The following is a 15953-nucleotide window of genomic DNA, read 5'->3' on the forward strand; positions in this document are numbered from 1 at the left end:
AAGCAGTTCCTCCAAGTTGGGAGCAATCAGTATAAATATACTGTCCCTTCTTTACTAAGAACTGATGCTTTTCTTCCAGGAAAAAAAACTCAGATACATAAACTAATTTATAAACAAAAATACATGGTACCCCCTCCACCTTGTTCCTGAGAAAGCTGAGAATAGAAACCCATTGATCACAAAGGAGCTGTTGCTGGTGGCACTAGTTTGAAAAACATGAAGTTGAAATGGACGGAAATGACCATGAATGGCTAAGTAGATGGAGGATATCAGACATCACCCAGAAATCCATGGAATTCTTAAAAAAAACAAAAGTTAGTATTTTAGGGAAGTGAGTTTTAAAACTTAGAACCTTGGATCAAAGAATTCTCCATAAATGCCTGCTCACCTGTAGACTCTATCTCTATTCTTCTAGAAAAAAAGATCATACTGCATTTGCCTGCTGAGAGTGAGAACTTCAGCTGTCAGTAAGACAGATTTGAGAAACGACCATAATGACTAGAGGTCTGAGGGTATGTCTGTATAGGTTATTTTTATTCATATCTTACAGTGCTGGATATAGAACCCAGAGCCTTGGGCACACTCTACTGTTGAGAAGTGTCTTCAGTACTGGTCCAGCTTTGGAAAGACACATTGTTCTTCTCATGCACTTCATAAAAGTTTTGCAATTGTCACAATTTTTGAAAAACATTTAACACTAGGATTCAATGCCTATTCTCCATTAGTTTGGGAACCTAAACTGTGTGCTCTTATTTTACTTTTAAAAATCTATCTGAAAGTAAAATGTGATGCATAATTCAATTTCAAAATAACTTACTCAATTAAATTAAATTTATTATATTGAGATTTTTAAGATCATCCTTTCACTGTGATTTTTACACTAGTGTGTTAAGATTATTGTAAAAGAAAATTTCTGCCTCCCAAAATCAATAAAACTGGTCTCATGAATAGCTGTAAAAAAAACTTTGCTACATTTCTTTACCAGCATTTTTGAGATGATGTGAGACATTCAATTTCTTACTGTTGAGTTTTTTGGTATGAAACCCTGGTGCTCAGTTTCCAGGGTAATAGTTTTGATGATGCTTATTTTTCTAATATAATAGGCCCAATATATTCCACACCAAAATAATTTTTTGTTGTCAAGACTTACATGGGAGGCAGGGCTGCTAATGAAGAAGGTTGAATTAATACATTCTGTAGAGGTGAGATATAAAATGTGGTCCAACTAAAGACACATTGGACAGCTGTTTCCTGGAACCTTGGAGAAATAGGATAATTACTTGCTATTCTGGAGTTTTATTCTATTTTTGCTTATAAAAAGCTTAGAGATGTGTTTTGTCGATTGTGGTCTGTGGGTGTGATTAAACACGAAGTGACGAAAGATGTGTAGGCATCTATTATGCCAATATTATGATTGTGTTATTTGTCTTACATATTTTTCCACAATTTTTGTGTATTCTGTTAAAAAACATCCTGAAAAAATTAGACAATTATTTTATTTTAACCATTAATTCATTTTAACTTTATTCTGAAAATATGAAGTAACATATTTATATCATTTTGGTGAGTGAGAAGATAGTGTAACTGGAGAACATGAATGCTAGAGATGTGCAGGTAGTTACCTGGGCTGCCTGACTCAGCTCTCTTTAGAACCAATGGTTCCGTTACAGAGACACAGGAAGAGAAAGCAGCGGTGATGGGTGGACAGGAAGCATTGGTTAGCAGAGAAGTTTGTTTCACTGAGACATTTTCACATAGATCATCAAACTTTCTTCCCATTCACCCCTCTCCTGCCCTCCCTTCATCCCTTGGGGTTTCCTTTCCTCTCCCCATCCTTCCCCCTGCTTTTATGATGTATACAATATATAATGTGTATCCTCTTGCCCTCTTCCTCTCTTTGCCCCCTGTTCTTTAGATACCATCTTCCTGTCTCACATTTCCTTTCTATTTTGATGCCCTCTATATACATATGCATATATGTATGTTTTACATAAATACACACATACATTTTTTTTTTTTTTTTTTTTTTTTTTTTTTTTTTTTTTTTTTTTGGTTTTTCGAGACAGGGTTTCTCTGTGTAGCTTTGCGCCTTTCCTGGGACTCACTTGGTAGTCTAGGCTGGCCTCGAACTCACAGAGATCCGCCTGGCTCTGCCTCCCAAGTGCTGGGATTAAAGGAGTGCGCCACCACCGCCCGGCTACACACATACATTTAAATCAACACTTCCCATATGAGAAATATTTGTCTGAGTCTAGCATGATTATATCCAGATCCATATACTTTCTTGAAAATACCATAATTTCATTATTTATAACCAAATAAATTCTATTGTCCACATGTACCCCATTATCTTTTAATCTATTCATATATTGATGGACCTCTGGGCAGATCCTATATCCAGATAATGCAGTAATGAACGTGACTGTACCTGGTGCTGGCCTGTAGTCCTCTGGATACACAGCAGCAGTATTGTAAGAGTTCCAATGACAGCCCTGGTTGTAGTTTGTTCAGGAAACTCCACAGTCGTTTCCACACTGGCTGCACTAGTTTTGTTTCCCACCTGAGGTGTGTGAGGTCTCCTTTGTCTAAACATCTTATTAGCATTGTTGACACTTGTCATCTAGATGGCATCCATCTTGATTGAGATAAGATGCAATCAAAGCAATTTTCATTTGTATTTTCCTGAGGCCTAAGGATGTTTTTGACTATTTATTACCTGAATTTATTTCTTCCTTTGAGAACTATTTATAAGTGTATTAGTTCATTTAATGATTGGCCAATTGCCTTATTGGTACTTGACATTTGGAATTCTTTATAGAGTATAGATAACACCTGTCTACAGGTGTTTGGTTGGCGCAGAATTCCTCCCATCTGTGGACTAGTCTTTTCAACTCTGCCTATGTGAAATATTTTTCAATTCTTCATAAAGAAAATTTGTGCACAGCACAGGAAAATATTATTAGAGGGAAAACATCCACAAAATGGGAGAAAATATTCTAGCTATCCACCAGACAGAAGGGCTAGATGCAGAATTTTAAAAAGATTTGCAGAAATTAGGTATCAAGGAACTACAACTGCCAACCAACAAGTAGACTAATGAATGGAAGAGACAGTTTTCAAAAGAAGAAACACATTTTTTTTAGGTGTTTAATATACTTAGCCATCAAGGAAATGCAAGTTGAAATGATTTTAAGATACTACCTCACTGTGTCCAGAATGGTGTTCATCAAAAAATCTGACCAACACTAGAAAGATTGTTTAAAGAAAGGAACTGTTGGTGGGAGTGCGAATCAATGCAACCATTTTGGAAATCAATTTGGCGATTCCTCAAAAACTAAAAACAAAACTAGCAGGTGGCCCAGATCCAGCTGTTCTACTTGACGTACACCCGAGAACTCTGGGCCCTACCATAGAGATATCTGTGCCCCATGATGATTGCTGCTTTATCCACTATAGCAAGGAAATGGACCCAACCTAGTTACCTATCAACCAGTGCACAGGTAATAAAAGTCAAGTTCATATATAAAATGGAATACTATTCAGCTCTAAAGAAGTGAAACACTAAATTATAGAAAAATGCATGAACTTAAAATGTACTAATTGATGCCAGGCAGCAGTGGTGCACGCCTTTAATCCCAGCACTCAAGAGGCAGAGGCAGGCAGATCTCTGTGAATTCGAGGCTAGCCTGGGCTACAGAGTGATTTCCAGGAAAGGAGCAAAGCTACACAGAGAAATCCTGTGTCAAAAAAAAAAAAAAAAAGTACTAATTGATCTGAATTGAGGTCATATAATATCAGAAAGAAAAAGAACATTTTTTTCTCTTATGCATATCTAGCCTATCACAAATATGTACATATGTAAACAAATGTCCAAGTGGTTAAATTATAACATGTAGAAAGAAGAAACATAAAAGAGTAATAGTAGGTGGTGAAGAAGGATTAAATCTAGGTGCACACATTAAATCATGGACAGGTATAGTGAGATACAGAGTTCTGGGATCAGGTCAGGCTTATTAACAGGTGAAATCAATAAGATACACTCACGACACAAAACAAGGTTGACGCCGCTGCTGATGCAGCTGTCATTGTCCTGCTGTTCTGCCCAAAGGAGACGGGAACCAAACTGCAAGCCACACTTCTTTGTGGCTTGTGGCCTGCTCTGACTACGAGAGAGAGAGAGAGAGAGAGAGAGAGAGAGAGAGAGAGAGAGAGAGAGAGAGAGAGAGAGAGAGAGAGACATCCTTCTCCGAAGGTTCTTAAGGGGTCTTCTCTTCAGAGAAGACCATGCCCACTTGGTGATATTTTATTTGTATTCAAATGTTATTTGTATGTTAATAAATAAAGTTGCCCAGGGGTCAGAGCTATTAGCAAGCTATAGGAAAGCAGGGCAGAGGTGGCGTACGCTTGTAATCCCAGCAGTAGGTAGGCAGAGCTAGGTAATTCTCTGTGTGTTCAGGGATACAGCCAGCATTGGATACACCTGCCTTTAATCACAATACCAATCAATAGAAAACCTGGAGGTCTATACAGACAAACCATGATGAGGCGGTCATGTGGTTGGGTTTACAACCAATGAGAAGGCAGAACAGAAACACTATAAAAAGACAGACACACAGGAATTAGGTCTGGCTCGGAGATGTAGGACCACCGCAGGAGGAAGGGTAAGGTTTTAGCTCTTAGCTTTGACCTCTTGGCTTTCTTCTTTGCATTGGTTCTATGTTTCTTATTTAATAAGACGGTTGGTTACATCTACACCCACTGGACCCACTGCTCTACTCAGTCAGTTATTGGACCAAATGTCAGAATTCTCACAACAGACAGGGAATAATGAAACCAATATAAAGCTTAATCAATTGTTTTTCTACCTTTAATTGTCATTAATTTTTCACGTGTTTTTTTTTGTTTGTTTTGGTGTGTGTTGGATGAATCCACAAAAATATAATTAATAGTAGAAGTGTAAGATCCAATGTAAGGCTCCACAACTTCAGAAAGCTGCTCTAACTGTATGGAAGTTCATTAAGAGTGTCTGGCTCATCTCATGTGTGATGTTTCATATTTATAAGTACTTTACAAAAAAGTTTTAACTATAAATAAAAAATCATTTTACAATTTCTGTGAATGGATGTCTAAAAGGTTTTCTGATGGAACCTTAGTAATAAAAGGAGACATATCCTATAGTGCAAAACACTATAGAATAAATATTCAAAGAAGGAAACAATAATAATAGGAAGGTATTACATCCCTCCACGAAGCTGCCCATTGGAGGAGCAGCTCATGTGAAGGAAGCAGCTGCCCATTGGAGGAGCAGCTCATGTGAAGGAAGCAGCTCCCATAGAGCCATTGTGGACAGTCCATTTCCACCAAGTCTAAAGGGTCAGAACCCTTTATAATAGCCACTCAAGTTTGCATCCCTATTAGATGGCAGTATTTCCATCTCTTGAATTTTATACATGCATATTTTAAAAAGGGAAATATGAAACATATTTCCCACTGATAGAAACATTAAGGTTTTGTTGTTTTGCTTAAATCCAAGGACATTTAAAAAAAAAAGTGTTTTAACACGTTTGTCAGTTAGCTGTCCAAATAATGCCTTCTCTGGAAGAGGAGTAATAGATAGAAATTAATCTACACAGGGAAAAGAATCCAGCCATTATTGCCCTAATTTATTTTGTGTAGCTGGCTTTGTTTTTCCTAGTTCCCACAGCCTGGCTGTGATGAGATTCCTCTCCCTGCTGATTGGTTTGGGGACTTTTCCTGTACCTGTCCCTGCTGATGCTAGTGCTAAGTCCCTTAGACAAGGAAGAAGAACTTCATGATGAGGGGTATCACTTTCATATTTATCCTTGGAACTGATTAGATGCTAATGGGTGTCCCATCTCAGGATGCTGAATTTATTTTTTTGCAGAGGACTCATTATTATAAATGTATGCCAGAGACTATTAAGCCTTTTTGAGAGGCTGTGCATCTCATTTACCTTACAGGTAAAGTCTGTAATGTGTGTTGGCCTGAAACACTATTGACATGTTATTTTTATACAAAACTGTGGTATATATTTCAGCCATCCAAGGTTTAAATAGGCACTGGCCATTTGTACTTTGGGTAGTGAATATATTGATTGACTGATTTATAGGTACAGATATTCACTTATCCTTTGCACATAAAAAAGTATCAACAGTCTTCTTTTATAGGTAGTAGACATGGCCTGAGGACCAAGAGAGGAAAATATTGCAGTTCTAAGCTATAGTTTGGTTTTTGTTTTAAGTATAGCAGGAGCTGGAGGCAAGAATATTGATAGGTGGTCTAAGATAACATTAGGACTTGTGAAATGGACAAAATAAATAAAGCTAAAAACAACAACAAGCCAAACCTTCATAAAATTTTTATTCTGGGGTGTGCTTGTTTTCAGAAACTACCCTCTGCTAAATCTCCTGTCAGTGCTGAAACTCGAAGGAAGAAAAGCTTCTAGTCCTCCAGCCAACTGCAGTGTAGCCAGAGAAACAGGCAACCAAAATAGAACACCAGGATTGCTGTGCGTGGGTGAGGCAGAAACCACATTATGAGCAAAAGCTTCCAGTGTTATTTTAGAGCCAATACAGCTCTGCACTTCTCTGCTCTCTCTTCCAAAAACACATACTACAGAAATAAAATGAAATGAAATGTGTGTGCATTCTCCCTCTCTGGGTTAGGATTCTTCTTTTTTCTTGATTTCCTTTCTTTGGGGGTGAGATGCCAGCATGAAAACTCAGCATGGAAAGCAAGTTGAGGAAGGAAAGAGTTAATTGCTTTTAAGGCCCTGCAATAGAGAATTATGGTTTAAAAGATAGAGGCTGGACAGCTGGCTTTGCTGGGGTATTTTTAAATGCATTAATGCAGGCTCCAATCACTCGGCCATGCTTGACCTATTTTTGGCTCAGGCCGACCATTGTTCTATTTCTGTGCCTGTGGGCCATGCTGTTGTTGATTCATATGCAAATGGATTATCACTAGCTTTAGCCAACTTGAGCTGAGAGAGACTGAGACAGGGAAGGGAGAGAGGCACAGACAGATCGTAGGACACCCTCTGGAGCCACTTGCAGGATGAGGATCTCTCCTTGAAACCCTAGAAGTCCAGGGAGCTAGATGCCAGGTTTAATTGTTTTCTTTCTTTCTGCCCTCCATGGGTAGAGTTAATATTTTTCTACTTATTCTTACAAAGAAATAACCCCGAAGCACATTCCTGTTGCCCACCTGCTTTTAGTTTCCAGGATAACCTAAAACTCCAGCGAGCTACAGCATCCACTCTGCTCCTTCTGCTTTGCACACAGGTTGGTAACTGGAGGGGGAAAAGCCCAGGTCTTTTTTTTTTTTTTTTTTTAAAGGGTATGTCCATCTGAGCAGAAAGGAAATCATTGTGGAAGTTGATCCTCCGCTTGCTTGCTGTTTCTCCTTGGGGAGGAGGGAGGACCAGTCAGGGCAGCTCCTGGGACCAGAGCACCGAGCAGTGATGAATCTTTCATGGAGCTGAAGTAAGAGTGACTGGAGTATGCTGCAGACAATTTACGAGAGTGACTCCTGTGTTTCCTCAGATGGAGTGGCCGGACGGGAGCAGCTCTTGGCTCAGCAAAGAATGCACAGTATGATCAGCTCAGGTATGATCTCTTTTATAGCTGGCATGTTTGTTTTCCTTTCGAAAAGGCTGGAGGGCAGGCTGGTAGGGAAATGAAAGGAAAGCAGCTTGCTTAAGGGATTGCTTTTTCGGTGTGATGTTGATGTTTTTCTCCTTGGTGCTATTGAAAGGTTTAACTTAGATCCTTCCTTCTACCCTTCCCCTGCATGTTCTAAGTGTGTCTAGGGAAGGCTGCTTCTGAATGAAATCGCAAAGTATTGCTGATGCAAGAAGACTTAAGTAAAAGGGCAACTAGAGAAGGAGACCTGTGCTGACTGTAAACATATGCTAGTGGGACTATAAGTTCATGGTGGGGCTTCTTCAGCCAGCCAGATGATTTTATGTTTTCAGGGTGCATACACAGCACAACTATTTATAGACCTACCTTCTGAAGTGTGTGTCTAAGGAGTTCTCAGGTAGTTTTATTCTTTCCCTAATGTGGCTTTTTCTCTCAAGCTTGAAGTAAATCTGTTTTGGATGAAATAGAATTATTTCCAGATGCTTATTTTAATTTATCCCCAAACACTTGGGAGTCTAGCATTGCCGGGCAGGTGTTGTGGCACACACACTCATGCATGCATGCATACAGCCACAGAGAGAGAGAGAGAGAGAAAGAGAGAGAGAGAGAGAGAGAGAGAGAGAGAGAGAGAGAGAGAGAGAGAGAGAGAGAGAGAGAGGTGTTAGAAGCAGGTGCAATGCTTTGTCAAATTCTAGTTGGTAGTTGTTCTGACGCGTTTGAGCTCTCAGAGCTGTCCTGAGGGGAGACGGGTCTGACCACTTCTCAGTTACTTCTATTAAAAGTACATCCTCTCCAGGCAGTCCGATCGACTTTAATTACTGCTCTTTGTTACTTGTTTTCTAGTTAACTAGTTCATAAGGCTTTTGTCACCCTGCTCCTGCCCTTCTCCCAATGCTGTAGGCTAAACTGGTTTAGAGTTCCTCCTTGGTGCTTCTGTGTCCCACTGTGGGCTTCATCTTCATTCCAGATCACTGCCTAGATCCTCAATAATGCTGTCATATAAAACAGCCCTTACTTAGTACACTTCAGTGGGGAAGGAATATTCCACAGGTTGGCATGAAGTTGGCGTCGGTGCCTGCACACATTCCCATCTGTGGGTCCTGTTTAAAGCCAGTTCTGTGTGAAGCTCTGCTCAGTGAGATGGTTTTCAGACCCTCTGTTTACCCAGTCTTTTTATGGAATCCTAATGAAATGTCAGTTTTATAAAATCTTGCATTCTACACCAATGTCACAGAAATCATATTCATGAGCGGTCTCTATTTAACAAAAGTGAACTTGCCAGAACATCCGTGGTTTATTGTCATTCTGGGTTGAAGTGGACAAGGGCTCAGGGAGGAGCCAGCAGGTGTGCCTGGGCTACAACTGTGTACCTAGCATCGCATTTGTGAAGAAGTATCACTGAACACATTAGAAATAACTGTTTCAACTATCTCTTCAGTACCACAATACCCTTTTAGTCTTCATCTCTGTGTACAATGTCATATTTCTTTGAGAAAATAGAAACACAGTCACGTCTTGCAAGTAACAACTTTTAGCTGACACTGGGCCAGCCACAAGTGTGTTTTCAAGAGTTGCCCTTTTTCCATGATTTTGATAATCATACAACTTGACTCAAATCCCAAACCTCATTTACCTGACATTGAAAGATTAGTATGCAACATAACAAGGTTTGCAAACTAGACGCCTTGAGATTGCCTTGCTGCTAGTCCCACCTGCGGCAGTATCCAGGCACCAGCTATAAATGAAGAGGAGTGATGTAGCTCCGTGTTGGCCCAGCAGTCTGTCTGGTACAAACAGGGAAGTTGTTCTTGTTTGTAAAAGTTAGAAAGAACATTAATTACATCCTTCTTATGAAGCACTATGGTATTTTATTTTGCTTGATAAGCATAAACTTTAAATTTCATTTGCCCAATCTTTTTATGCATTTTATTTCTGAAGCGCTGTTTCCGTATCACAGAGAAACCAAGCACATTTTTCCAAGACACAAAGCTTGGATTCTGCCCCTGATGCTTCTCTTTTAATTGGTTTGCAAATCACCTCAGCTGTTGTACCCTCAGCAAACTTAGACCCACAGTGGTAGAATTAGAGAGTAGATGGTTGGTTGGTACTGGTGAGCCTTCGGCAGATTATTTTCTTTTCCTTTGGACTCATTACTAAATTAGAGATGTGTTTGTCTTGATAGAGTTACAGATCTTGCTTTCATCTCTCTTGGACCACTGACCCGGTTTTGCTTCCAGGATCAGAAGTGTCTAGGGACTGGCCAATAGGACCGCCGCCGCGGCAGTGCTGGGAGGGGGAGGGGCTGTCTGAGGACTCCTGTTCGTGGGCCTGATGCCAGCTAGTTGTGCGCTGACCTGCTCATCCTCACATAATCACAGATAACGTGCATCCACTGGTCTCTAGGCATTCCCATGGGGTTCACACGTGTAGCCACATCTGCAAAGTGTTGTGGATGTTGGTACTATTTCAAGTGGACAAACACAGTTCTCCCGTCTTGCCAAACAATCCAGAATAGTTGGATAGCCCATGAGGAAATATATTTTTGTTCCATAATCAAGTTTTGTTAATTTCCTTACAAATCTGATATTTCTTTGAGTATCTTTCTTTCATAAGAATGAAATCTTTTCCTTGTGTGAATTATGACTATGTATCAGAGTAGGTTCGTATGTGTGTGTTCTGTGAAACTTCTCATAACATAATAATCACAAAGAGGCTGGGGAGTATGTGCTCAAACTGTGAAACTCTGATAGATACTTATTGAATTTAGTTATTTTTAAAAGTTAGTTTTATCATGCAGTTGTAATAGCAATGTCTCAAGATAGTATTTGTTGTTGCTATTGTTATATTAAATCTTATGTATTAAAGTATATTATTTTTATGCAGAGAACTTATAGGTCATTGGGTTGCAACTGCTATATATAATTGCATATTTTCCTAATGATGGTCAGGCTAAACATTAAGTAGAAGTTAAATGGTCAGCATGTATCACATGGTCTGCTAATGTCTTAGTTTAAAGTATTCTGCAATATTGAATTTTGAAATCCATTAAAGGTGACAAATGTTGCCAGGTGCATCTCCATCTACTTTTGTGGTGTGTTTGGACCACGGACAAATATTGACTCAGGTCTGTCAGCAGGAGTTGGCACAGTGAGGGGTATTTTCCTGTTGCCAGGCACATTGCCTGCCATGTTGGACAGCGGGGATGCCCACTCAGGGTTGGACAATTTATGAAGGAATTGCTGTCCGATATAATTAAGATAAAGAAAAATCACTATGTAGTCTGATTTTTAATGATTATAAAAAACATTTAAGCATGAATTTTGAGGTTTTTGTTTTTTTTTTTTTTTTTAAATTAAGACGTGTCTTCACCTTTCCAGAGTCTATTGTCTCTTGGTGTGTTTTATTGAGGGAATGTACTATTCTGGATCCAATAGTCAACTGTGTCTATTGAAAGGTAGACTCTAACTATGAGGATATCTGTGAAAGCTACCATTGTGTAAGAATCACTTCTTGTATGACCTATAATTGCTATTTTCTAACTCATGCCATCTCACCTTTGAGTCTATTATCAGTTGGAATATTTGATGGGACTAAAAAATAAAATGATTCATAAGTAAGGCTGCTGGTAGCAGGGGCATAGTAAGGGTGTCATGTTTCTGAGGGTCATGCAGGTAATGTAATGAGAAATGTGTGCATTCACTAAGAACATACAAAGCCCTCGGATGTCTGAAAGAATGCAAAATTCTGAATTTAAAAAGTATTCTAAACAATGATTTTGAATTTGGAGACAATAGATGGGAAGATGTACTGCAGACATAGTTCCTGACCACTGGTGGCTACTGAAGTGGGCCCCATAAAGGTATAAGCTGGTAAACAAACATAACCCACTAGACATGGCATTCAACAGTAACCACACACACACAAAATGATATGGGGCATGCCTCCAGTAACTAGCCAAGGAAGACTCTTAGAATTTTACTGGTGAGCTAACAAGTTCCTAAGAATTCCAGTATTCTCAAATCTGGAGAGTAGCAAACTGAGTGATAATCTCAGCATTTTAGGGTATCCTTCTTCTCCCACATGAACAAGGCATAGGAGAAGAAATTATGCAAGCAAAGCTGGTGAACTGGGGAAGGACTCCTGCCTGGCCGCTCTAGAGAGGCACAGGCCTTCAAGTAATGCCCTAGATGAGCTTCTTAACAGGGAGTTCCTGCCCAACTGATCTTAGGGTTGCACCAAAAAGAAAAATTTCAAATTTTTGAGCCAATGATATGGTCTAAAGAATACTTCCTGGAAACTGTACACCTTGGTAAGAGCATAAATTCCACAAAACAATACCTCAAAGATGAGATTGGTTAAACTATAGAATGAGATGGAAAGGGAGATTTGTGTCCCAATGAGATCACCTGAGAATGACAAACGCATGATAATTATAGAACAAAATTCACCATTAATGCAAGAAATTGACAGGGGAAAGGTTTGCAAAAGGGAAGTGGGCTAATGTACGTAGAGAAACGTTAACACGGTTGAATGACAAACAAGGGTCAACAATTGAAATGGCTGTTTGCGCCCCAGAAGTTAATATTTCAAAACTGTGTGTTATGTATATGTATATATTGCAAAAATGAAGCAAGAAAAGATCATTGAAAAAAATAATAAAAATACTGCAGGTTGAAAGAGTTCCTCATCTTTTGGGAAATTTGATGCAACTGCTTTAGAAAGTCTCATTGGGCTATTGAACCAGAAACAGTTCTTCAGGGTTTTAGATAGGCAACTACAGGCTAAGGTCGCAGCTGGGAAGAAAGAACTCAGTGGGACTCAGGGAATCATATCAAACTGACCCAATATTCAATATTAGAAAGCAAAGAAGAAACTGGGAGTAGGGGCATGCATGCACCTTTAATTTCGGCACTTGGAGGCAGCGGCAGACAGATCTCTGTGAGTTCAAACCAGCCTGGTCTTCACAGTTAGTTCCAGGACAGCCAGGGCTACATAGTGATATCCTGTTTCAGAAGAAGAAGAAAGGAAGAGGAGGAAGAAGAGGAAGAGGGAGGAGGAGGTTGTCTTTCTGTCAGTCTTTCCCCTTGTTTGAGACAGGGGTTCTTTGTTGTTTGCCGTATGTACACCTGACAGACTGCTCTATGAGTGTCCATGGACTGTCCTAGCTCCACCTCCTGGATCACTGTATGAACACTGGGGTTATAGCTGTGAGATTCTGTTGTGCCCAGCTTTATGTGGTTTCTTGGTATCTGAATTAATGTTCTCACATTTGAACTTCAGCCTCTAAACCATCTCTTCAGCCCACACCATTGATCCCTGTCTCTCTCTGTCTCCTCCTCCCCTTTCCAGGTTTGAGACAAGTTCTTTCTATGTAGCTCAGACAGGCTTAGAATCCAAGTTCCTGCGTCCTTAGCCTCTTGTATGTTGGTATTACATGTGTGAGCCCTCCTTATGTCTGATTTTATTTAACAAACAATTTATTTAACAAGAATATCACCAAGAACTTCTTCAATAGTCATCTGTTATAATTTATTGGCCATGTGGCATCATCTGCATATTTTTCATCCAGTTGTTGAGTAGAATATAGGCTAAGCATAAACCCTGAAGGAAGCAGACTTGGCCCTAGTTAAGGTTTCTGCTGGGAGGAAAAAGCCACAGAAGAATGGGGACTAGCTGGACTCCACCAGGTTTTGCCATGGTGCATATGTTGGTGATAGAAAATATCTTCTTTCCAAATTTATTTTTAGGTTTAGAACTATAAGCATTTTAGTATATGAATGAGCTATGCTTCTCATAGTTCATTGAATAGTAGTGCAGATTTATTTTCATGACATAATATCTGTTTAACGTGATTTGGATTTCTTCGTGGCCTCGCTGATACTGCACATTGTTAGAGCCCAGTGGGAGACTGAGGCACACACTTGTGGAGGGAAACTGGCTCTGCTCTGATTGTAAATCACTGTTTTTGAGGAGGAAACACAACATTGTTATATGATGCATTATAAGCATTTATTTATGAACCTGAATAGTGTATTCCCTCAACACTGGTTCTGATGGATATAAAAACTTCAGAGACACTTCAGCATAAAAGAATTGTATGTCTGGGATGTAATTTAATGGTAGAGAATTTTTCTAGGTTAGGCAAAGTATTTGGCTTTAATTCTCAGGAAAACAAAAGAAAGATACAGGGTTGTTTTTAGAGTATGAAAGATGATCTTTAACAAACAGTAACTTTGCCAACAGGTTCTCATAATTACTGCGTTTTGAGAATCATGAACATGTTTATGTTTCAGAATAACTGGATTTTCTTCTGAATTGTGATATATTGAAAATAATTCAATTGAGATAAAAGCCCATGAAAATGTCCTTTAAAATCTTTAAGAAAAATATAGCTCATGCACAGAGACATGGCCCTTAGAAAGCCAACTTGCCTTATATAGTGAGTTCCAGACCTACAGAGTGAGACCCTGTCTCAAACAAAACAAAAGATAAAAACTTATAGCTAGGTTGGCAAACATTCTGCATCCCATTTTGCGTGGCTCTGTCAAGCTTTTACCTGATCTTGAGGGGACACTGAATTGCTAGGGTGTGTGTGGTGTGTGGTGTGTGGTGTGTGTGGTGTGTGGTGTACAGGGAGTCTTGGCTACCAAGAATTACAGGAGATTTGCAGTAAGGAAGGAGAAGGTCACTAAACACCCATGTTCTTAGATGAGTTTCATCACCTAACACACTTGCATCAATCAAATTTAATTTAAACATTTAACCACTGTCTCAAATATTTTCATAATTTAAGCTTCTGTAGTTAATGAACCAAATTCTAGGCAATTCTTACTTTTTTTATAAGAATTTATTTTCCACTCATTATCGTATTGATAACTCGTCCATAGTAAGGCAAATCATGGGTCTTTTATGCACAAAGTTTTAAAAATACCTAATAACTAAATTCAAAAAACTCCTTTTAGGGAAGAAAGAAATTTGCTAAACCACAGAGTATAGCTAGTCATTTGCATATGATTGAATGTTTTGCATGCTGAAGTTTGGAAGCACCCACAATGCTATTTTCCTCCCTTTCCTCCTGGCCTACCACTTCTTTGAGAAAATTCCAACTTCATAATTTTTGTTCATGATCGACCCTGTTGCCACCATGAGGATGCTATTTTCAGTTTGCTTGAGGTAAATTTTGATGAGTGTGTAAAGCATGGCATTCCAAACATAGTTCAGATACAGAGAGTGACAGGAAGTTGATTCAAAATTTGAAACTTAAAATTAAAGTTCAAACAATCCAAATTAAAATAGAAAAACAAACCCAAAGTTAAAAACAAAACAAACAACAACAACAAAAATTCATTAAGTGACATTATGGTTTGTGAATTCTTGCTTTACTAAAATACATATTTTCCCAGGAAGCTTTCAGGGAGCCACCACCTAGGGGACTAGCAGGAGATGAACTGGCAAATTCAATGGGTTGGACTTCAATCTTCACAAAGCTTTTAACATCAGATTGCAGACAGAATTCCGATTGATTTTAGTTGATTTTGTGTGTGTGGTGTGTGGTTCCACATGTGCCATGACACTAGTGTGGAGGTCAGAAGACAAGACTTGGAATTCTGTTTTCTCCATTCCTGTGACCTCTAGAGATGGAACTCTGCCATGCCTGAGTAGCAACCACTCTAACCACTGAACCACCGTGACAGCCCTCAAGCATATCTTTTGAATTCAAACTTGTCACTCCCCGCCACTGTGCTCATGTTTTGTGCTCAAAAGTTCATATTCCACCTCGATTTTCTAGTTTGTTGCTATCGAGGGGTCAGTGATATTTTTTTCCTCACATTTGAGTTCTTATTGATATAACAGCTATGGTTTTATGTGTCTTTATACTGGCTGTTGCTTTGTCTTTTACCTCACAGTTTAATGAGGTGTGCAGTCCTCTTCATAGTTTACTTCTGAGGAAATCAGTTTAGAGGTAAGGAAGACCCTTATGGTCCCTTGGGGGAAAATGGCAGAGTTTAGTTTTCTCTCACTCCTGCCACTTTTCCCAAAAAGAAAAATATTTATTAGAGGGTAATTTCAGTCCTATCTGCTTGATGCAAAAAATGTAGCTTCAGGGTAGAAATAGGCAACATCTTAAAAGCCATTCTGGATTACGTTCTCAGTGTTAGATAGTTAAAATTGGAAGGAGTCAACATGACTCATCACTGTGAAGAGATAAGGGAACCTCCAGGGTTCTGCGCCAAGGGTCTTGGGCAAAACCACCATCCCAGTGCATTTTACATCTGTTTCTCAGTATGT

At 39.2% G+C, this 15953-nt stretch overlaps 1 protein-coding gene across 10 annotated transcripts in view; it reads left to right on the forward strand.

Moving 5' to 3' along the window:
- Positions 1-15953, forward strand: part of Hdac9 (histone deacetylase 9) — an 844224-nt gene that overhangs the window by 368255 nt on the left and 460016 nt on the right. For 6 of the 10 annotated variants that reach the window (XM_042260715.2, XM_016002464.3, XM_042260719.2 and 3 more), the window contains one exon: positions 7566-7628. In XM_042260715.2, the coding sequence (XP_042116649.2) occupies positions 7566-7628 (63 nt within the window). Of the gene's footprint in view, positions 1-6406; positions 7305-7565; positions 7629-15953 lie in introns of all 10 variants that reach the window. The other 4 variants (XM_076550780.1, XM_076550779.1, XM_076550782.1 and 1 more) reach the window with 1 other exon arrangement.

The sequence above is a fragment of the Peromyscus maniculatus genome, chromosome 14, assembly GCF_049852395.1.
Source record: "Peromyscus maniculatus bairdii isolate BWxNUB_F1_BW_parent chromosome 14, HU_Pman_BW_mat_3.1, whole genome shotgun sequence".
Classification (NCBI taxonomy): domain Eukaryota; kingdom Metazoa; phylum Chordata; class Mammalia; order Rodentia; family Cricetidae; genus Peromyscus; species Peromyscus maniculatus.